We start from the raw sequence: 24,946 nt of genomic DNA, 5'->3' as shown, positions 1-24,946 counted from the left end.
GCACTTCCGATAGTAATTCCTCGGTACAAGACATAATGGAGACTTTAAGACATTGACAGATTTATTACATTATAATAGCTATTATCGTTTTACCCGTTTGAGTGCTATTCCATGTCAAAAAGTCGCAAATACTGCCCCCGATAGGTTCCACTAACGGTGCACTTGATTCCTACTAGCAACAAAGTTTTCGTTATATAATTATTTAAATCGATGTTCGTCAAAGCATAACGTATGAGACCTCTGTGACATTTAGCACAAATTAAATTTAATCTCTTAATACGGTTAATGCTATTGGCTTGATATTTTTCGACACGAGTCAAAATTGGCGCTATCGCACCTTGTGACACTATTCGACACGATTGAAGCACTCGAAACATCATGTTAATATTCTTAAATATAACATAATTTTTAGTAACCCCCACATTGGCCCTTTGGGGTCTGTAGGCTACATTATGTTTAGAAAAGTGTTTATCGCTGAGCATAACAACTTTCTGAATGATTCACTGGAGTATTGAATATATTCGAGACTTTGTGCCAGTCGTGAGAATAGAAATTGCCATTACCTTTGGGGTTCGTGAATTACATTATGTTTAGAAAAGTGTTTATCGTTGAGCATAACAACTTTCTGAATGATTCACTGGAGTATTGAAGATATTCGAGCTGTTGTGCCAGTCGTGAGAATAGAAATTGCCATTACCTTTGGGGTCCGTGGACTACATTATGTTTAGAAAAGTGTTTATCGCTGAGCATAACTGTGGTAATATGATTATCACAGATAAGGATGTGAATTTCGTTTGTAAGTTGTGGTCGAGTGTTTGTATTTGTAAGAGAGCGCGAGCGACCGTACGTTAGGTCGAAGGAACAGTTCGAATTGAGGATTGACAGAGAGAGGATGGAAACATATGTGAGATAAAGACGAGTGAAAGTGAGAAAAAAGAAAAAGGAAAAATTATACACTTACATCAGTGGTTATTTGATTGTCCTGTATCTTTTGTGTAGTGTGGTTGTTTTTTGTTAACAAATATATTCTCGTTCATATAACTCACAATAACAACTTTCTGAATGATTCACTGGAGTATTAAAGTTATTCGACATTTTGTGCCAGTCGTGAGAATAGAAATTGCCATTACCTTTGGGGTCCGTGGACTACATTATGTTTAGAAAAGTGTTTATCGCTGAGCATAACAACTTTCTGAATGATTCTCTGGAGTATTGAAGATATTGGACATTTTGTGCCAGTCGTGAGAATAGAAATTGCCATTACCTTTGGGGTTCGTGGACTACATTATGTTTAGAAAAGTGTTTATCGCTGAGCATAACAACTTTTTGAATGATTCACTGGAGTATTGAAGATATTCGAGTTGTTGTGCCAGTCGTGAGAATAGAAATTGCCATTACCTTTGGGGTCCGTGAATTACATTATGTTTAGAAAAGTGTTTATCGCTGAGCATAACAACTTTCTGAATGATTCACTGGAGTATTAAAGTTATTCGAGATTTTGTGCCACTCGTGAGAATAGAAATTGCCATTACCTTTGGGGTTCGTGGACTACATTATGTTTAGAAAAGTGTTTATCGCTGAACATAACAACTTTCTGAATGATTCACTGGAGTATTAAAAATAATGGAGACTTTGTGCTAGTCGTGAGAATAGAAATTGCCATTACCTTTGGGGTCCATGAATTACATTATGTTTAAAAAAGTGTTTATCACTGAACATAACAACTTTCTGAATGATTCACTGGAGTATTGACGATATTCGAGATTTTGTGCCAGTCGTGAGTGTTACACGGTAACAACATTCACAGCGCGATCCATAGAAAACCTTACACGTCATTTCATTAAAAACCTCATAAACCAGTTCAGGCTTTCAAACATTGTAAATAGATTCGAATATTCTATAGAAAGCGTGAACTGACCCGTAGCAACTATAAGTTTATGAAGCCATCGACCATCCATCGCCTTCTACGACCTTTACAATTTGCAATATGCTTCCTTATTTTCGGCTTAAATAGTTTTCAGTTTTATTTTGTTTCGCATGTCTTTTAGTAGGGTCAAGGCGCTTCATAAAATTATTACCTGCTACGGTCGAGGCACGCGGAATTTCCCGAACGTCACTCGATGGTGCCCTCGGTACCTGAGGGTGTCCGATGAGTTGGAGGCGGTCGTTACATTAACAAATCCCACCAAATATACTTCTCCAATCAGGGAAAACGATCGCCTTCCTTGACAAATTTAACCATATACGCAACAACCAATCCGCTTGCCTCACCCCCGCCGGAACACTTGAAGAAATTATATTTAAGGGCAGAATTTCTGACCAACGAGGCAAAGAAATATAAAATCGACCAAACACGGGTCATATTCAAAGTTAAACATAAAACCACAATGTTGGATTCCAATGAATTTAACAACACTTTTATTAAGAAAACTCTTACAAATGTTGGGTCGGCTGAATGCTGAACTCTTTCTGAGAGGTTTCTCGGGTTTTCAGGCGTTTTTATGCTATTGCTGGAAATAGGCAGAGGTAGGGACGATGGTCAAGGGAGAGTGTGACTCAGGAGGGGTACGAGGTTCAGGATGAGTAAGGTTTGGGAATCGTGACTAGGATGTTTGGATGAGTAATGTTTGTAATGTGACGGAGTGGTGTTTGTTGGGTCGTGTTGGTCATCCAACAACAAGTGTAAAGCATACTGTGCTAGCATTAAAATAGATTGTTAAATTTTAATATAATACTCACTTCAAACCTTATTGCACCACCCTCAAATATTCAAGCAATATTAATTTAACGCTTGAAGCGCAAATTGATATAATTTAAAAATTAAAAATTATAAACATCGATTGTGCGCGCTGAACAGTGAGAATAGAAATTGCCATTGGGTCGGGAGCACCTAGTTAGACGATATTCGGCGGGAAAGGAAGACGGTAAAAGATCGTAGGCGATAAAAAGTGTGGCGGTGTCTAGAGCGACGAGAATATATCGTTCGCGGAGCAGATTCCCGATCAGGGATCCCGAACGGGTGATAAACAGACCGTTACTCCCGGTATCGGGTCGGGGGCGGCGATGTCCAAACAAACGCGCGGAATAAACCGCGAGCCGGCGCGGAGAAAAATAAATGGAGCAGCGCCGTCAGCGCCATTGGACGGGCGGGAAGCGAGCCGGAATGGAGGAAGCATCGTCCGGCGGCGATTAGGTCCGATTAGAAAGGTGGCAGGGAATCCTGGGAGGCCTGTTGTTGGTATAGGTGAGGTCGCGAAGACTGCCACTATTAAGGTAATAAGGCTAACCCTTCTAAGGTTGTATACTTGGAATGGTGGCGTAGGGTGTGACGACGACGGTTACACGTAGTCTCTCGGTCTATTTCTCTCTCTCGCTCGCTCCCTCGTCCTCCCCTTCGCCAATCGAACGCCGCCACCCTTCGCGGTCCGCATTGCATCAGTGTGAGGCTAGCACTCGACCAGGACTCTTCCGGTTCTTCCTCGGCGCGTTGTAAACAACCGACGTCGCGGTATTCGGGACAACGTTCGTCCAGCGGATCGATGTCCCCGGCTCGTCGAGTCCTAGACGCCCCCGCTGGAATCGACGGTTTTTCGACCCGCCGTTTCGCGCTCGTAACACGGGAAACTCTGTCTCCTTTGATCTCCAACGTACACACGTGCACGTCCGTCGACTGGCCCGTGGTTTCGCCGGTCGAAACTCACTTGGGGCCGAGTGCACGTGTTCGGGCTCTGTGCCAATAAGAACCATAGTGCGTGACAAGTGTTTACTTATGGTCGATTGCTGGCTGTGGTTTAGTTGCAAAACCTCCACAAAGGCCGGATTAAATGGCAGAGAGTCCGATTAGTAGCTCGAAACGCTACTATGCCAGGCAGGTTAGCTGCTTTTATTTACCTCGGATGTCATTTTTGGCTACGGTCCATCGTCTCCAGTACAAACGTTGTTTATTTTACTTCTCAATTATATATTAAATGTATTAACCCTTTGCACTCCACTGGCGCCGCTATGGCGACAAACATAATACGTACCATAGCTTAATTGAAGTTTCATTTATGACGACACAAATTGAATTTAGAGAATATATAAGTAAAATTGAAATTATACGTATTCATATACATGTTTGTGGAAAGAAGAATATTTTTTTATTTTTAGAAATCACATCACAAAATTTAATTTGGTATTGCTAATCGTTCATATTAGTATATATTCTCGGAGTGCAAAGGGTTAATTATTTTATTTACAAATTCTTTTTCGAGACCTCCTGGATAAATTTACTTTCAACATCGGGGTTATAAAAAGATCCAACTAACGATAACTTCTTTTCGAGTGACTTGCAATGCAGAAACAGATTAAAATTACGAAACGTATAAGTGACAGCAAAGAACGTGTGTATTTTGTTCATTTTTCCCCGCGTTTGCATTCGATGAAAGGCCTAGAATTTGCAAATATGAAACAAAAGCAGGGTATTTTTGATATTGTTTATTCCGTTATTCCACGAAGAGGAAACTGAATATACACCGTATCGAGTGAAACGATGCGTGAAATATTTTCCTTCTTATTCACGTTGACATAGGATAAACGTGAAATCGCGTTACTTCGGCCTCTGTTTGTATCAAATGTCGGAACAAATGATCGATAGCAGCTTCTTCGTTCTTTTTTGTAACGTTCGGTAAAAGTATTTCTACCATAAAAACAATTCTGCGTGCAATTCAAGGAAAACATTAGTAAATCAAGAAGGAACAAATTCAAAAAATAACGTAACGTCGCTGTTCGTGTGGTTTTTTGGCTCAAATCCAACGTATTGTAAAATAACTTAAACGCGAAACCGAAATCTTCGGATTCCTCGTTTGTTTAATATTTTTACGAGAAGCTTCTCAGTGTCCTGTAAAGTTTGAATAGCAAAAGTTCCACTTTGCGAAGGAAAGTCAGCATCGAATGTTGAATGTTTCCCCTAATACTTGTACCGATAGAAATGAAAACTTTTCGTCGAACATCTCCACTTCCAAGGTGTTGATACCTTGTGCTCCAGGTGCTGTCCCTTGGAAACGATATCCTCCCAGAGTACAAATTACAGTCTCCTAGAATCGGCAAGTGGACCATACTGCACTACTCACCTTTCAAGGCGGTTTGGGATTGGGTGATACTACTGCTCGTAATGTACACAGCCATATTTACTCCATACGTTGCCGCCTTCGTCCTGTCGGATTCGGATTACAACAGCAGGAAGAACAAAAAGTACAGTGACGACCCCATCGTCATCATAGACTTCATAGGTGAGACAAAGATCAATATTCCTCGCTGTCTGACCAAAGACATTATACCGTCTCGATTTATTGTACACTTAGAATTGTTCGATAATCTCCAACTTCTTGAGTAAATCCAAATAAAACAGGGTGTATGTAACAGGTGGTGGACTTTAGGACGAAAAATCGTGATACGAACGCCTGCAAATTTCTTTAGTATTTTAAACTTACCTTTCAATTAAAATGCCCCTTAACAAATATTATTATCTGAATGATACACGGACAAAAAGATTACTGGCAAACTAAATATTTCTCTGAGTTTCACAATTATCGGAAATTGCAATATACAAGGTGTTTGGCCACCCCTGGGAAAAATTTTAATGCGAGATTCTAGAGGCCAAAATAAAACGAAAATCAAGAATATCAATTTCTTAACTGAGGCTTCATTAAAAAGTTATTAACAATTAAATTCAAAAATTTTAAATCGTTCTAAAAAAATTATTTTTGTACGCAGAGACCAATTATAATAAATTTTGGTCAATAGACATACCCTCGAAATCTTAACCATTCTTGAGAAAAAAATTCCTTACGGGAAATATAATTTCTGGCCAGAAATGTCTGCCCGAATTTTTATGCGAATCTTTAAAATGTCATAACTTTTGAACGGATTGGACGATTTTAATGTTCAAAAAAGTAAACTACGCGTATTTTAGTGTAGAATATATAGCAATAATAAAAATAGTCGAAAAGTTGGTTCTTGATCCCGCAAAATGTGAAAATCCCCATAAAAGTGGTCCAATTTTCAAATAGCCATAACTCCTATAATAGTGAATATATTTCAATGAAACTTTTTTCTGAAGTAGAGCCCATAGGTACCTACAAAAAAATATTAAACAACTTTTCTGTAGGGCGTCAAACAAAATTACTAAAAATGGAAAAAGAATATTTAAGAAAAATCGACAGGAGAGTAGGTGCCTAAATTTTTCGGTGAAAAAAAAAATTTTTAATTAATTCTGAAAAAATTATTTTCGTTTGCGGGGGTCAACTACAATCATTTTTGGTCATTATACATACCCTTGAAATCCTACTCAGTTTCGAGAAAAATATTCCTTAACGAAAATAAAATTTCTGGCCAGGAATATCTGCCGAATTTTTATGCGAATCTTTAAAATGTCATAACTTCTGAACGGATTGAACGATTTTAATGTTCAAAAAAGTAAACTACGCGTATTTTGCTAGAGAATATGTAGAAATTGTAAAAATATTTGAAAAATTGTTCCTTGACCCCGTAATGTTAGAAAATCCCCATAAAAGTGGTCCAATTTTCAAACAGCCATAACTCCTATAATAGAGAATATATTTCAATGAAACTTTTTTCTGAAGTAGAGCCCATAGGTATCTACAAAAAAGTATTAAACAACTTTTCTGTAGGACGTCAAACGAAATTATTAAAAATCAAAGACGAATTTTTAAGAAAAATCGACAGGGTGTAGCTGCCTAAATTATTCGACAAAAAAAAAAAATTCAAATCGTTCTGGAAAAACTATTTTTAGTTGCAGGGGTCAATTGCAAGTATTTTTGGTCAACAGATATACCCCCGAAATCCTACTCAGTTTCGAGAAAAAAATTCCTTACCGAAAATATAATTTATGGCCAGAAATGTCTGCCCGAATTTTCGTGTGAATCTTTAAAACGTCATAACTTCTGAACGGATTGGACAATTTTAATGTTCAAAAAGCCAAACGACGCGTATTTTGCTAGAGAATATGTAGAAATTGTAAAAATATTCGAAAAATTGTTGCTTGACCCCGTAATGTTAGAAAATCCCCATAAAAGTGGTCCAATTTTCAAACAGCCATAACTCCTATAATAATGAATATATTTCAATGAAACTTTTTTCTGAAGTAGAGCCCATAGGTACCTACAAAAAAGTGTTAAACAACTTTTCTATAGGACATCAAACGAAATTATTAAAAATGAAAAACGAATTTTTAAGAAAAATCGACAGGGGGTAGGTGCTGAAATTTTTCGACGAAAAAAAAAAATTCAAATCGTTCTAAAAAAAATATTTTCGGTTACGGGGGTCAATTGCAATCATTTTTGGTCAATATATATAATCTCGAAATCCTGCGCATTTTTGAGAAAAAAATTCAGTATTGGCGGAACTTTAAACGTTAATAACTTCTTAACGAATCCACCATCAACAAATTGGTATTCTTGATTTTTGTCTTATTTTGGCCTCTAGAATCTCCCATTAAAATTTGACCCAGGGGTGGCCAAACACCCTGTATAACGAAAAGATGGAGAATATCGAAGAAAAACTATGCAAGAACGAAGAGTGTTTCGTAATATTTATTTTGATACATATAGGAAAATATGAAATTGTGACTTTGTAATGAAAAATAAATTTTCAATCATGTAACGTGCTTTTAAAAGAAGAATTTTACATAAAATTTGTTTCAACGTTGAACAACCTTTTACATACGCCTTGTTTATTCTTGAAAATTTGATATATCTGCAAAGTCGATACGATGCACTGAAATCGGTAAGTCGAAACGTTCGTTTGCTTACGAGTCGAGGGACGACAACAGCTTCTTCGATCTTTTTGTACGTGGCAGGCGTTCTTATTAGACTTTTGGGTTTTCAGTTGACGTCACTTTCATAGTGGACATCATCATAAATTTTCGCACGACTTTCGTGAATAGCAACGATGAAGTGGTGTCCCACCCTGCAAAGATAGCCGTCCATTACCTGAAGGGTTGGTTCATCATCGACCTGGTGGCTGCCATACCCTTCGACCTGTTCCTCGTTGGCTCCGATACTGACGAGGTAAGTTACGTCGCACGCTCCACGTTTTCTGAGAATCTTCTTTACAGGCTGACTCTGATCGCCGTGAAGTCACTTCCAATGAATCGTTTCGATTCAACGAACTTCTATGAGTCCAAACAAACAATGGAACACGTGTTCTCGGACTCTCTTAACACTCGAGTCTACGAAAAAATCGATTGCGTTTACAGGAAGATTCTAGACGTTACAGTATCTTCAATAGGAATAGCTTTCAGATGCTACAGTACCGTAACGTTCGTGTATCGTTATTATTTAGAAATAAAAAAGGAAGTGGTTTCACGAACGATCAGATCTTCGGCTGAAGTTTCTAGAATGTCGATGTTAGCTCGTAAATATGATTAGGATGACATGCCGAGCCCAAGTTAAGTGCCCATAGGTGTGTCTTACCGGATTGGTGCTTAGTTCGTTTTTCCTTTTTTCGACGTTTCTCGGTGTTGAATGAGTTCTTTTTTTCTTTGTCGAAAAGTTAGTCGGTTCGACATACATATATTTAATGTGCACACAATGTATAATACGTACCGGCAGACGAGAAGGAACTTGAACGGATTCTCGTTGTCTGGAACGATTCCACACAAGTTTCACGAGTGGTACACGTACGTCATGTGTCAGACATACTGAGCAAAACAAAAAGTAAATAAATACGTTTGTCCAAAAGAAGAAGAATTCAATTAGACGCAATTCGCTCGAGAAGATACAAATTGGCATTCGCGTTGCAACGATCAACTCCTGTATTTGAATTTTTTTTTTTTAAGAAACGACGAACAAGGTAAATATCCGAGTAAAATTCTTTCGTTTGAATCTGTACCTGTACACACACGTATGCATATACACTTAATCTATACACGTGTAAGTAAGTCTAGTCTCTCGCTATGAAGATTTCTGCTCTCTGATTGTCAAAGTGTTAGACATTATTTGTCAATTCCTTGTCAAGAATTCTCTTCTACGTATTCTTTTCCCCGTGTCTTATTCCGTTCGCTGTTTTATTATGTTTTTGATCGATTCTCGTTTCCGTTTACCGTACCGTTTATTCTGTCTCGTGATTTTCGCGTCTCTTCGCCGCTCCTCCGTGAAGGAAGTCAGCGTACGCCTTTTCGTCAGGCAATTTTCTCTTTTTGGTTTGAAAATAGAAAGATTCAGACGCAGAACTGACCGTGCGATAAAGCTGCACCTGCGAGTAATCTATTCGACCCCCCACCCCCCGATCTTCCCTCAAGTTCCTCTCGATGGAGAAGCTGAAATAGGGCGGCGTAATTTTAATTGCGCGCGCAGGAAAGGTTATTACACGACCACGATGTTTAAATTAATTATTCCGCGAGCGAACCGGCAGGAGTTTCATGTCCCGGCAAACGAATCGAATCGTTTTCTAGCGAATTCCGACGAGAGGAAAGAAATTTTTTAGCGACCCACGTAAATTATAAGGCTCGTCATTGCGATGATAACTTGTTCGATGAAAAAAAAAAAAAATGAGTGAGAGCAATCCCCGTTTTATTTTTCCATTTTTCTTTTTTCTCTTTTTTTCTTGAACAATTAAATCACAATATCATGAGAGAACGAATTTTAACCTCAGTTTAACGTTTTCGTAGCTCGGCTTGGACAAGGACGAGGTTAGTTGACACACATACCACACAGAAAAATTACTCACAGGCTGACGTTTATTTCTTTTTTTTTTCTCTTTTTTTATTATTATTATTAATGGAAACGCAGATTTTTGACTCACACGTTTTTTACACACCAATGATTGAAAATCACCAACGCAACCATGAATTTCTTCTATCTGTTTCTATTTCTTTCTACTACCTTTACGTCACTCTCACACTTTCTCACTATATCTGTCTGTTCCTATCATGTACAATTTAACTGCTTAAGAACACCTCACACGTTGCGATATCTCTACTCTTTTAATGCACAAGTTTATTTTCAATAATGGAACTCATTTTTTCTCGATGTGACACACGTTCAAGTCCCACCGTATTCACTCGACTAATAACACGCGTACACTCACTTACACACACGCACACGTACATGTACAAACACACGTACACGAAAGAAGAAGTTGACTCAACCAACTGCAATCCCACGATTTGTCAAGAAAGTCCGAGCGAAGTCGATCGACACTTTGAGCAGCGTCGAATGCCATCGATCATTTTTTAAACGAAAATGTTATATGTTTCGCAATATATAATATAAAAGTTGCGAAGGATCTAACATTCACTGTGACTTTTGAACGTAAAAGGGTATAGCCGAATAAGGAGGTCAAATGTGCCCCCAAACCGAATTGAACGAACGATGGGTCATTCGATAGCTTATCCAAAAAAAACCATGTGTGCAAATTTTTAACTTGAAATCTCGACCGTGGGGGTAGTAATGGGGTGAAAACGAAAATCATGTTTTTGAACAATTTCTCTTAACCTATTGAATAAAAAAATGTAAAAAAATTCAGAGACACTTCGGGTACTGGGATACATATTTTGGGAGATTTTCAGATTTTTTGATCGAAGAACCAGGTAGTAAAAAATAAAAAACCGCAAAAAATGCCGAAAAATGCCAATTACGTATCGAAGGAGGCCCGGAACTACTTTTATACTTTTACAGTAAACACGTATTGCTATTACTATTATTCTCAATTTTTTTCAGATTTTTCATTTTGGTGCGCCGCAGTGAAAAAAAATAAAAACCGATTTTTTCCTCATTTTCTGCGTATTAGAGTAACTTACACGTTGAATTTTTATGCATTCTTCAATATGCGAGTGTTTTGTACACTGTTTAATGTTTCTACACTAAGCAAAATTACATAACAATTGAAAGAAATAAAATAAACCAATCGTTGAGCGCAACATATCCTAAAAAATCAACGATGTTTTCAACAGGGTCGTTGGCGCAGCGTTAGAGTGTCCAACTGTGGAACTGCTGGAAGTTTTTTTATCGTAGGTTCGAGTCTCTCTTTGGGACTTAGAATTTTTTTTTATTCGTTATTTTTTTTTTCAAATTCTAACTATATAACAATGATTTATATTTATTTATAAATATTCTAAAGGTATTTTACAAATATTTTAACCTGAAATATGTATAAATATAATTTTGGAGCGTCTTTGCGTCCTTATTTTTTTTGTCAACCACGATTATTGTTTAACATCTCTTAAACTGAACTTAATGTGAAATGTTAGTTTTCAAATCTCTTACCTTTGACTATTGTGAATGGATTAGAACAGAAGATTCTATACTGGCTTACTATTACTTCTTCTCCCCCTTCGATCAAGCAGATCTTTCCTTTTTTTTCTCTTTCTTTGATAAATATGAATGTTTGCTACAGAGTAACTTGCTACAGAGTGACTAATAACGAAAAATAATCTTATGAAAAAAACGATTCCTAATAACTACAATGTACCAGAAAACTGTGTCATAAACCGAATTCTCAAATCACTTTGGATTTTAACAGTATATTAAATATTGCAATAGTTTAACAATATGTATCCTTAATTTTTGTGAAGTTATTTTTAAATGATGTGGAGATAAGAAAATCATCCTATGCAAAAATCGCTCCAAAATTATATTTATACATATTTCAGGTTAAAATATTTGTAAAATACCTTTAGAATATTTATAAATAAATATAAATCATTGTTATATAGTTAGAATTTGAAAAAAAAAATAACGAATAAAAAAAAATTCTAAGTCCCAAAGAGAGACTGGAACCTACGATAAAAAAACTTCCAGCGGTTCCACAGGCGGACACTCTAACGTTGCGCCAACGACGCCGTTGAAAATATCGTTGATTTTTTAGGATATGTTGCGCTCAACGATTGGTTTATTTTATTTCTTTCAATTGTTATGTAATTTTGCTTAGTGTAGAAACATTAAACAGTGTACAAAACACTCGCATATTGAAGAATGCATAAAAATTCAACGTGTAAGTTACTCTAATACGCAGAAAATGAGGAAAAAATCGGTTTTTATTTTTTTTCACTGCGGCGCACCAAAATGAAAAATCTGAAAAAAATTGAGAATAATAGTAATAGCAATACGTGTTTACTGTAAAAGTATAAAAGTAGTTCCGGGCCTCCTTCGATACGTAATTGGCATTTTTCGGCATTTTTTGCGGTTTTTTATTTTTTACTACCTGGTTCTTCGATCAAAAAATCTGAAAATCTCCCAAAATATGTATCCCAGTACCCGAAGTGTCTCTGAATTTTTTTACATTTTTTTACTCAATAGGTTAAGAGAAATTGTTCAAAAACATGATTTTCGTTTTCACCCCATTACTACCCCCACGGTCCACATTTCAAGTTAAAAATTTGCACACATGGTTTTTTTTGGATAAGCTATCGAATGACCCATCGTTCGTTCAATTCGGTTTGGGGGCACATGTGACCCCCTTATTCGGCTATACCCTTTATCTTTGATATAGCAAAATTGCAAAATATTCATTTTTGCGATCGACTTCCTCCCATCCTGAAGCATACTAAATTTCTTGATGGTGAACCTCGAAGAAGTCTGCATGTTTACAGTAATGTATTTACCAAGAATGAGTCTGTAAATAATCTATCTACGTTACGATCACTTACGCGATTCTCATTTGGTAGGAGAATCGACTTGCATCAGAGTATGATACCGTAGCGTTAAAAATACCTTCTTTATTTCTGAGCCTTGTATCCCTGAGCATACAAGTGTTTCTGTAAAATATATCGTCAAAAGTACGAGTACGTATGGAGCAAAGACGCGAAAGATATTTCGTAACCAGTATTTTTATAAAAATATTATACATACGTCCTGATTAGATAGTTGATAGTTTTAGATGATTATTCGTAACAACTATTGATACACTGTTAATATCAAGCGAACGATTCTCCCCCTGACTATTTCTATATTTTTATCGTATTCGCATTTTGCTCTTCGCCTTGTTTTCAAGTAGCAACGTAGATGTTCGTTGGGTATCAATACTTGTTGAGAATAACGCCAATAGTTAGAGTGTTCTTTGTAGTTAGTCGATCGACGAGTTTTGACTAACTATCGATGCTCAGGAACGAATAACTTTCCATTTTTTCTCCATCGACCGTATTTCACTTGAACTGTGTAATATTGTGGCACGAATTAGATAATTCCATAAATCGGAGCCGTTCGAGCCTGATTGAAACATTGAAACTAAAGTGAAATTAGAATCTTGAAAGGTCCTGGTTGTTTTCTAACGAACGTTTCAATAATCTCTAGAGAACGTTCGTACATTTTGTCTCTTTGTTTAAACCTGTTGCATACCAGCTTGTCCGTTTTATTTTCAGAAAATGCAAGGTACAGTTATATATACGTCTGTTTCTTCGGAAAAACGTTCATTTACGTTTCGAAACTTTCGTGAAGTATGAAAACGTTTCTCGAATTCAATCTATCTAGTATTATCTTGTAATTGAACTCCGGGATTACAGGATAACTTATATTTAATCAACGACGAAGGCAGAAAGAATAACGAAAGTTTAACGAACAAACATATCGTTCTAAAAGATCGATCTCTCGCGGACAGAATCAGCTGTTCCAGATGTCACTGGCACGTATACGCCCACACGTACGATACACACGGACTTTTTAACGATATCTATCCATCTAAAGATTTAATCGCTCAATTTTGTAAGATATAGTCCAGGCCAAAATATAGCGAGGTCGTAAACTCAAGTGGGTGTCAAAGTTTACACGTTTCAGCTCCCGAAACAAATGAATTGACAGAAATACGAGCAGCTAAGGGCCTTAAACCATAGTCAGGGCTGTATGAAGAAATATTTTATCTAGTGTCGCCATTTTTAGAGGTGTCGTAACAGGTGAAAGTCTTATTCAAGTCTTTAATATCTTAATTTGCCTGCTCATAATACAGGGTGTTCGGCCACCCCTGGGAAAAATTTTAATGCGGGATTCTAGAGGCCAAAATAAGACGAAAATCAAGAGTACCAATTTGTTAATGGAGGCTTCGTTAAAAAGTTATTAACAATTAAATTAAAAAATTTCAAATCGTGGAAAAATTATTTTCGCTTGCGGGGGTCAATTATAATAATTTTTGGTCAATAGACATACCCTCGAAATCCTAACCATTTTCGAGAAAAAAATTCTTTACCGAAAATATAATTTCTGGCCAGAAATGTCTGCCCGAATTTTTATGCGAATCTTTAAAACGTCATAACTTCTGAACGGATTGGACGATTTTAATGTTCAAAAAAGTAAACTACGCGTATTTTGCTAGAGAATATGTAGAAATTGTAAAAATATTTGAAAAATTGTTCCTTGACCCCGTAATGTTAGAAAATCCCTATAAAAGTGGTCCAATTTTCAAACTGCCATAACTCCTACGATAGTAAATATATTTCAATGAAACTTTTTTCTAAATAAGAGCTCATTTGTACCTTCAAAAAAGTATTAAACAACTTTTCTGTAGGACGTCAAACAAAATTACTAAAAATGAAAAAGTAATTTTTAAGTAAAATCGACAGGGGGTAGGTGTCTAAATTTCTTGGCGAAAAAAAAAATTTTGAATCGTTCTGAAAAAATTATTTCTAATTTCTGGGATCAAATACAACCAGTTTTGGCGAATACACATACCCTCGAAATCCTACCCAATTTCTAGAAAAAAATTCCAGAAGGTGTGAAATGTTTCGACGGAAAAAAAAAATTTGAAATCGTTTTGGAAAAATTATTTTCGGTTGCTGGGATCAATTATAATAATTTTTGGTCAATAGACATACCCTCGAAATCCTAACCTTTTTCGAGAAAAAAATTACTTACCGAAAATATATCATGCGAATCTTTAAAACACCATAACTTCTGAACGGATTGGAGGATTTTAATTTTTCAAAATGCAAACAACGCGTATTTTAGTGGGGAATACGTAGGAATTCTAACAATATTGAACAAGTCGTTCCCTGTCAGAGTAAAGTGAGAAAAACCCCCTAAAACTGGTCCAATTTTCAAATCGCCATAACTCCTACAATAGTGAACTTAACTCATTGAAATTTTTTTCTGAAGTATAGCCCATAGGTACCTACAGAAAAGTATTAAACAACTTTTCTGTAGGACGTCAAACGAAATTACTAAGAATCAAAAACGAATATTTGAGTAAAATCGACAGAGGGTAGGTGCTGATATTTTTCGGCGAAAAAAAAAATTTTTAATTAATTCTGAAAAAATTATTTTCAGTTGCGGGGGTCAATTGCAATCATTTTTGGTCATTATACATACCTCCGAAATCCTACCCACTTTCGAGAAAAAAATTCGAGTAAATGCGGAAAATTGTGGGTGAAAAAAAAAACTTTCAAATAGTCTTGAAAAAATTATTTTTAGTTGCGAGGGTCAATTGCAAGCAATTTTGGTCAACAGACATACCGCCGAAATCCTATTCACTTTCGAGAAAAAAATTGTTTACCGAAAATATAATTTCTGGCCAGAAATGTCTGCCTGAATTTTCATGCGAATCTTTAAAACGCCATAACTTCTGAACCGATTGGACGATTTTAATGTTCAAAAAGCCAAACGACGCGTATTTTAGTGTAGAATGTGTAGCAATTATAAGAATATTCGAAAAGTTGGTCCCTGACCTCGCAAAATGAGAAAACCCCCATAAAAATGGCACAATATTTAAACAGCCATAACTCCTATAATAGTGAATATATTTCAATGAAACTTTTTTCTGAAGTAGAGCTCATTTGTACTTTCAAAAAAGTATTAAACAACTTTTCTGTAGGACGTCAAACGAAATTACTAAAAATCAAAAACGAATATTTAAGAAAAATCGACAAGGGGGTAGGTGCTTAAATTTTTCGACGAAAAAAAAAAATTCAAATCGTTCTAAAAAAATTATTTTCGGTTACGGGAGTTAATTACAATCATTTTTGGTCAATATATATAATTTCGAAATCCTGCGCATTTTTGAGAAAAAGATTCAGTATTGGCGGAACTTTAAACGTTAATAACTTCTTAACGAATCCACCATCAACAAATTGGTATTCTTGATTTTCGTCTTATTTTGGCCTCTAGAATCTCCCCTTAAAATTTTTGCCAGGGGTGGGTGAACATCCTGTATATGCATGTAGAAAATGAAAAACATAGTGCAGTGACGGACACAGAAAAACATTGAGAAAGGCACCCTCAAGCAAGATGTTATGTACGGCCCTAAGTGCCTCAGCAGTAGTCGGTCCCAACCCTCAAGAGTTTAGTTTACGACCTCGCTATATTTTGGCCCTGACTATACAACCGAGTTAAATACAGCTGTTTTCAAGCACAGTAAATATTTCATAGATGGTAATAATCCCTAGATAATAGTATAGTCCGACAAAGGAGAACTATGATAAAAACAGGAATAATGGAATTGAAAGCGTTCTTTAACGCGAATAAAAATTCTGGAATTCGTGTCACCCTGGTCGACTAGGCACACGCACACGCACACATGCCTCACACGTACATACACACGATACACGATACATGAAACACGCGCATAGACACAGAACGACATCCGAGAGACGCAGCTGGATCACATAGCGACACAACGAAAGCATCCCCCGTATACAAATGATTTTCCAACGGAATTTTGTAACGATCGTATGTAAGCTTTTGGCGTTTTCTCTCTGGATTCAATTAAAAGACTCTGTTGGTCCTGTTTTTACGTTGTCGAGCTTTGTTTTGTACCTTTTATTGTTACGCTTATGTTGCAAGCTGTATAAAATCGTACAAGCCCGGCCTAATAAAATGAGTTCTGCGTGCGTTATCGTCGAGCGACTCATTAATTCGGTTGTTTCTAACGATGTGTTTGTAATTTTTGCGCTTTGATACAGACTGAGAACTCATCCTGTTGTCTATCACGTTTTTTATACATGTATCTATTTACGTACACGAATATCTAAATAATTTTTTTCGACACGATAAGTGACTATGTGTGTGTTTTCTGTCGCTTGTACGCTTCGTCTTCTTTCCACCTACGTGTAATGTGTTTTGTATAAAATGTATGGGTTGCTAGGAGATTTTTACGCGCAACACCGTTATTTGCCATTAGGTTTTCCTTCAAGATTACCCTGTACAATAATATACTTCACACCGAAGTATTAGACGTATAAATAAAGCTGTACAAAGATTCGTGGAAGCTTGAAATAATACTTCGTAGAGTCGGATTGTGTATTTACGTAGCAAACGTTGAAAGGCTCACTATGCCAGAAACTATATATGTAGAGAAATGTCGTTGATAATTACGTAGCATTTGCTCTTCGATGAATGCTCTTCTGGAAATCAATGACTTAATAAATTCTTCTAACAGAGCATAGTAAGCAGTGAGAAATTAAACTATACATTGACCACCACTGGGAAAAATTTTAATGGAAGATTCTAGAGGCTAAAATAAGACGAAAATCAAGAATATCAATTTCTTCACTGAGACTTCGTTAAAAAGTTATTAATGGTTAAACATCTGCCCGTACTGAATTTTTTTCTCGAAAATGCGCAAGATTTCGGGGGTATGTCTATTCTCCAAAAATTATTGTAATTGACCCCCTTAACCGAAAATAATTTTTCCAGAACGATTTGAAATTTTTTTTCGCCGTCGAAAAATTTCACACCTTCTAGAATTTTTTTCTAGAAAGTGGCTAGGATTTTGGGGGTATGTCTAATGACCAAAAATGATTGTAATTGACCCCTGCAACCGAAAATAATTTTTCCAGAACGATTTGAAATTTTGTTTTGCAGTCGAAAAATTAGGCACCTACCCCCTGTCGATTTTTCTTAAAAATTCGTTTTTGACTTTTAATAAATTTAATTGGTGCTGTATAAAAAAGTTGTTTAGTACTTTTTTGTGGATATCCATGGTCTCTACTTCAGAAAAAAATTTCAATGAGTTAAGTTCACTATTGTAGGAGTTATGGCGATTTGAAAATTGGACCAGTTTTAGGGGGTTTTTCTCACTTTACTCTGTCAGGGAACAACTTGTTCAATATTGTTAGAATTTCTACGTATTCCCCACTAAGTTGTTTGCATTTTGAAAAATTAAAATCCTCCAATCCGTTCAGGAGTTATTACATTTTAAAGATTTGCATGAGGGAATCATCTCTGGCCTTACATTAGATTTTTTTTTTCGAAAGTGCGTAGAATTTCGAGGTATGTCTATTCACCAAAAATGATTGTAACTGATCCCTGCAACCGAAAATAATTTTTTCCGAACGATTTGAAATTTTTTTTTGCCGTCGAAAAATTAGGCACCTACCCCCTGTCGATTTTTCTTAAAAATTCGTTTTTGACTTTTAATAAATTTAATTGGCGCTGTATAAAAAAGTTGTTTAGTACTTTTTTGTGGATATCCATGAGCTCTACTTCAGAAAAAAATTTCAATGAGTTAAGTTCACTATTGTAGGAGTTATGGCGATTTGAAAATTGGATCAGTTTTAGGGGGTTTTTCTCACTTTACTCTGACAGGGAACGACTTGTTCAATATTGTTAGAATTTCTACGTATTAATTATAAAAATTGTTAACCGAAAAACTAATTTCTGGCCAGGAATGTCTTCCCGAATTTTCATGCGAATCTTTAAAACGTCATAACTTCTGAACGAATTGGACGATTTTAATGTTCAAAATTTTTCGTATTTTAGTGTAGAATGTGTAGCAATTATAAAAATATTCGAAAAGTTGTTCCTTGACCCCGTACTGTTAGAAAAACTCCTTAAAACTGGTCCAATTTTCAAATCGCCATAACTCCTACAATAGTGAACTTAACTCATTGAAATTTTTTTCTGAAGTAGAGCTCATGGATATCCACAAAAAAGTACTTAAAAACTTTTTTATACAGCACCAATTAAATTTATTAAAAGTCAAAAACGAATTTTTAAGAAAAATCGACAGGGGGTAGGTGCCTAATTTTTCGACGGCAAAAAAAAATTTCAAATCGTTCTGGAAAAATTATCTTCGGTTGCAGGGGTCAATTACAATCATTTTTGGTCATTAGACATACCCCCGAAATACTACCCACTTTCTAGAAAAAAATTCTAGAAAGTGTGAAATTTTTCGACGGCAAAAAAAAATTTCAATTTCAAATCGATTTCAAATTTGGAAAAATTATCTTCGGTTACAGGGGTCAATTACAATCATTTTCGGTCATTACACATACCCTCGAAATCCTACCCACTTTTTAGAAAAAAATTCTATTAGGTCGTCCCATAAGTTCGTTCCGTTCGATATTCTGAAATTGACGAGGATAAAATTTGTAATTTAATAGAAAACAAACAAAATGTGCAAGTGCAGAGGATTTCTGAAATTTTAAACATACTAATATCAACAATTCATAGAAATTTGAAACAAACAGCTATAGTATCAAAGCTCAACTTATGAAATCCACGCTGGCTTATGGAACAAAATTTGTTTGATTGTGCTTGGGCCCAATTGTATAAATATTTTTGTTAGAATATAATAAAACCAAACCTCATAAGAAATAAAATAAAACAATCTCCAGGCTTATTAGTGAGTAAACAATTTGAAAATATCAACATTTTAATAAAAAGCATTGAACTACATTTCAATAAACAATCAAAGATGTTTTCTGACGATGATACAATGGCTTTGCCAAAATAAGAGGAGGGAGCTGTCGAATAAGAAGAGATTTACTGTTTTTCGTAAAATTCCATTATGTATCTAAAATATTGCTTTAAGTTGTAGTACAAAACTCGGCACGAACATACTGGACGACCCAATAGAACGTGTGAAATTTTTCGACGGCAAAAAAAAATTTCAAATCGTGTAGGTCTGGGTCATGATTAGTTTCAAATCATTCTGAAAAAAATATTTTTGACTGTAGGGGTAAATTACAATCATTTTTGGTGAAGTCATATCCCCGAAATACTACTCATTTCCTAGAAAAAAATTCGAGGTGTGAAATTTTTCGACGGCAAAAAAAAATTTCAAATCGTTTAGGAAAAATTATCTTCGGTTGCAGGGGTCAATTTCAATCATTTTCGGTGAATAGACATACCCCCGAAATTCTACCCATTTTCTAGAAAAAAAATTCAGTACGGGCAGATTTTTAAACGTTAATAACTTTTTAACGAAGCCTCTGTCAAGAAATTGATATTCTTGATTTTCGTCTAATTTTGGCCTCTAGAATTAAAATTTTTCCCAGGGGTGGCCGAACACCCTGTATTACAAGCATGGAACATGCAACATTAATGGAATTACCTAACAGTAGAGGTATTGAAAGCCTGAAATATATCCTCAAGCATGGAACATGTAACATTAATGGAATTACCTAACAGTAGAGGTATCGAGAGCCTGAAATATACCCTCAAAGAATTAATCACACGTTTGCACCAGACGTCCAAAGCACCAAACATCCTATAAATTTTTAACACAACCGTCGTTTAAGGAATACGTAACTTGTCTAATCTACGGATAGTGGATTATTCAAGGTATTCCCTTGAATAGGAAGTATTCGACCAGGGTATCAATTATACAACGCTTATCTCCGAGGCAGCGAACATCCACGACATTCAAACCGTTTCATCAGAAGATAAGATCACCCACGGACAATAAGACGCGCTATCAAGTGTTCCAAGCTTCCACGATCTTCGCCGATGCGCTGGCTCGCGTGTACATCGTAATAACATTTCTTGTACTATCGGTCGTGGCTATCAAGCGTCCTCGGATATTCTTGGCAATCCGAGGCCGAATAAAAGACGAACCGACACGTACTCATCTCCCGTCAGGTCGATCGCGGACCGATTTATCGTGTTAAATCTGCGAACAGAATCTTCAAAGCACCGCGACCATTCCGGCCAAATAGAAACGATAAAGTACAGGAAAATTTTACAGTGTTCTTTTTTATCGATAATAAAGTTTAATATTCGAGAGTTTGCTGGATCCGATTAATATCGGAATACTATGAAGACAATGTTTAACGATAGTATAAATTTGATAGAAATACGGTCGATCGGTTTCTTAAACGCAGTTAACGAAATTGTTACGTCTTGCAAACGGATGATTAGAAATAACTGTATCCTGTTCGCATGTAAAAATCACTAAGCAACCCGTGCACCCAAGTTTCAAGTTGGAGACTATATCGTTAGCAAACAATTAGACGAATGGTTCAGTTTTGGTTGGAGCGTAGTCGACTTTGCATGATAGTCGGTACGAAGCATTGTTTGATCGAACGACGCGTCTTCCACGGTATTTTCGGCATGTCGGGGCTTCGAATCGAAGACCGCTATCGAATTTCAAACCCATCGCAGGTAAGAAGTTGGAGGGAAGCATGTAATACTACCTCTGTTCGAAAGGAATGTTTGCAACGACGGCTGTGTATGCAAATGTCACTTGCAACGATTCTTAATCGCGACTGCTCGTGAGTTGGATTTTGATCGAAGAAAGAGAGAGTCCAAAAAATTCGAAACCTTGGCCATCGATTGAAGTATATTTCTTACGATAATTAACGAGTAACCTGATCTCTAATCTCGTATGGTAGCTTCTGTCACTGTGAATAACAAGGTCCTCTTATAGTGTTATGTCCTTTAATTACTTCTTATTAGCTATGATATGTTTCGAGCGGATCTTAGTAAGTACTCTCTGTCTATCTTTTTTCTTTTTTTCTTACACGGAAAGATTTGTACATAATCGTAATGAATCGAACCCAAGTAACTGAATAGTAAATAGGGGTTTTGCAAGTTAAAGTTAATGCTCATTAGATTTGTCATTGGGAATGCACCTAACGAAGCAGAATGTCTGCTCACGAGTCAGCTGATTGTTTCCGCGACTGTCGTTCTCGGAGTCCTTGATACGTTTTGCCATTGACTTTTATTCCGATTACAGTTAAATCAGAATTGTCCTTATTAATCCGAACAAGTGTCTCGTTCAGTGACAGTCCAATGTTCCAGAAAATGTCACACATGGAATATGCATTGGTTTCTGTCTGACCTAAAAATGACCGGAGACGTCTCGATCGATCGAACACGGGAACGACAGTCGCGTATTAGACATTCCTCGTAAGACTTACAATAACAACAATAACTTGGACTATAGAACTGACTTTGGCGACGTTAAAACAAAAAGGACGGTTCGATAAGGAACTGGTTACGTGGAACACTCGGTTACGGATTGTCAATGAATCCAGGATGAATTAATTATTTCTAACTATCGCAACAAGTAAAACAAGCTTTGCTTATATTGTAAAAATCAAGCAATTGATCGATCCTAATACACGCATAGTTTAACTTTCTTATCGGATAAATGTCTCAAACCATTTATCGAATGTTCTTAGTAACGATTTTCTGGCTTTTAACGTACGTGTTTTTACAAAAAAATATTTCTTTTTTAATTGCTTACATTACTTAGTATTGTGTCTTAACACTAGAAACACCATACCCGTCAAAATGACGAGTTTCAGGTATTTTTCTTTAAATTTAGATACAAATATAGCAATTTATAACTTTAAAAAGATGGAACGTCGGTTACATTTCTTTATTTTTTCTTTTCAAATGTTCTAATTGTTGATTATTTATAAATTAATATTTTTTTATTCATTTATAGATATAAATATGTGTATACAGGGTGTTCAGCCACCCCTGGGAAAAATTTTAATGGGGGATTCTACAGGCTAAAATAAGACGAAAATCAAGAATACCAATTTGTTGATGGAGGCTTCGTTAAAAAGTTATTAACAATTAAATTCAAAAATTTCAAATCGTTTAGGAAAAATTATTTTCTGTTCCGGGGGTCAATTACAATCATTTTTGGTGAATAGACATACTTCCGAAATCCTATTCAGTTTCGAGAAAAAAATTCGAGTAAGTGCTGAAACTTTTGGGTGAAAAAAAAGACTTTCGAATCGTCTTGGAAAAATTATTTTTAGTTGCAGGGGTCAATTGCAAGCATTTTTGGTCAACAGACATACCCCTGAAATCCTACTCAGTTTCGAGAAAAAAATTCCTTACCGAAAATATAATTTCTGGCCAGAAATGTCTGCCCGAATTTTCGTGTGAATCTTTAAAACGTCATAACTTCTGAACGGATTAGACGATTTTAATGTTTAAAAAAGCAAACTACGCGTATTTTGGTGGAGAATATGTACAAATCGCAAAAATGTTCGAAAAATTGGTCCTTGACCCCGCAAAATGAGGAAACCTCCATAAAAATGGTCCAATGTTCAAACAGCCATAACTCTTACAATAGTGAATATATTTCAATGAATCTTTTTCCTGAAGTAAAGCTCATGGGTACCTAGAGAAAAGTATTGGACAACTTTTCTGTAGGGCGTTAAATAAAATTATCAAAAATGAAAAAGTAATTTTTAAGAAAAATCGACTGGAGGTAGGTGCTTAAATTTTTCGACGAAAAAAAAAATTTTTAATTAATTCTAAAAAAATTATTTTCTGTTCCGGGGGTCAATTGCAACCATTTTTGGTGAATAGACATACCCTCGAAATCCTACCCAATTTCTAGAAAAAAATTCGAGAAGGTGTGAAATTTTTCGACGGAAAAAAAAGAATTTGAAATCGTTTTGAAAAAATTATTGTCAATTGCGGGGGTCAATTGCAATAATTTTTGGTGAATAGACATACCCCCGAAATCTTGCGCATTTTCGAGAAAAAAATTCGAGTAGGTACTGAAATTTTTAGACGAAATTAAAAGTTTCAAATCATACTAAAAAAATTATATTTAGTTAGAGGGGGCAATTATAATGGTTTTTGGTCAATAGACATACCCTCGAAATCGTAACCACTTTCGAGAAAAAAATTCCGTACCGAAAATCTAATTTCTGGCCAGAAATGTTACCCCGAAATTTTGTGTGAATCTTTAAAACGTCATAACTTCTGAACGGATTGGACGATTTTAATGTTTAAAAAAGCAAATTACGCGTATTGTGATGGAGAATATGTACAAATCGTAAAAATATTCGAAAAGTTGGTCCTTATTCCCGCAAAATGAAAAAAACAGCATAGAAATGGTCAAAACTTCAAACGACCATAACTCCTACAATAGTGTATATGTATATTTCAATGAAACTTTTTTCTGAAGTAGAGCTCATGGGTACCTACAAAAAAGTATTAAACAACTTTTCTGTAGGGCGTCAAATTAAATTACTAAAAATAAAAAAGGAATTTTTAAGAAAAATCAGCAGGGGTAGGTGCTTAAATTTTTCGACGAAAAAAAAAATTTTTAATTAATTCTAAAAAAATTATTTTCTGTTCCGGGGGTCAATTGCAATCATTTTTGGTGAATAGACATACCCTCGAAATCCTACCCAATTTCTAGAAAAAAATTCGAGAAGGTGTGAAATTTTTCGACGGAAAAAAAAGAATTTTAAATCGTTTTGAAAAAATTATTGTCAGTTGCGGGGGTCAATTGCAATAATTTTTGGTGAATAGACATACCCCCGAAATCCTACGCATTTTCGAGAAAAAAATTCATTACGGGCGGAACTTTAAACGTTAATAATTTTTTAACGAAGCCTCCATTAACAAATTGGTGTTCTTGATTTTCGTCTTATTTTGGCCTCTAGAATCCTCCATTAAAATTTTTCCTAGGGATGGCTGAACACCCTGTATACTGTAACAAATGAATAACTAATAAAAAAAAATAAAGCACGCTCTATAATGTTATTATGGACAAAATTATAAAGAAGTATAAAGTTTTGCAGAAGCTGTTATATAATTAATATATTTACAGTTTCCTGCGAATATGTTACTTAAAATTGAGTCAAAGTAAGATTATTAAAGAATTTAAAATAGAATTCTAGAAGAGAATCTTTCAGTATTACAATTTAAAAATATACTGTGATAGGGGGGGCCGAACACCCTGTATATGTAGGTTAAAAACCAACAAATTGTTACCATACATGATCCGAACAATGGTCTGAAACATTCAAGTAATAAAA

At 35.7% G+C, this 24,946-nt stretch overlaps 1 protein-coding gene across 13 annotated transcripts in view; it reads left to right on the top strand.

Moving 5' to 3' along the window:
• The window catches only part of Sei (potassium voltage-gated channel seizure), a 414,656-nt gene that overhangs the window by 357,728 nt on the left and 31,982 nt on the right, over positions 1–24,946 (top strand). For 10 of the 13 annotated variants that reach the window (XM_076772055.1, XM_076772051.1, XM_076772048.1 and 7 more), the window contains 3 exons: positions 5,027–5,270; positions 7,888–8,069; positions 9,671–9,691. In XM_076772055.1, the coding sequence (XP_076628170.1) occupies positions 5,027–5,270; positions 7,888–8,069; positions 9,671–9,691 (447 nt within the window). The remainder of the gene's footprint in view (positions 1–5,026; positions 5,271–7,887; positions 8,070–9,670; positions 9,692–24,946) is intronic. The other 3 variants (XM_076772059.1, XM_076772049.1, XM_076772058.1) reach the window with 1 other exon arrangement.

The sequence above is a fragment of the Colletes latitarsis genome, chromosome 8, assembly GCF_051014445.1.
Source record: "Colletes latitarsis isolate SP2378_abdomen chromosome 8, iyColLati1, whole genome shotgun sequence".
Taxonomy (NCBI): domain Eukaryota; kingdom Metazoa; phylum Arthropoda; class Insecta; order Hymenoptera; family Colletidae; genus Colletes; species Colletes latitarsis.
The sequence above is the reverse complement of the archived record's forward strand: the minus strand, read 5'-3'. Positions and strand labels throughout refer to the sequence as shown.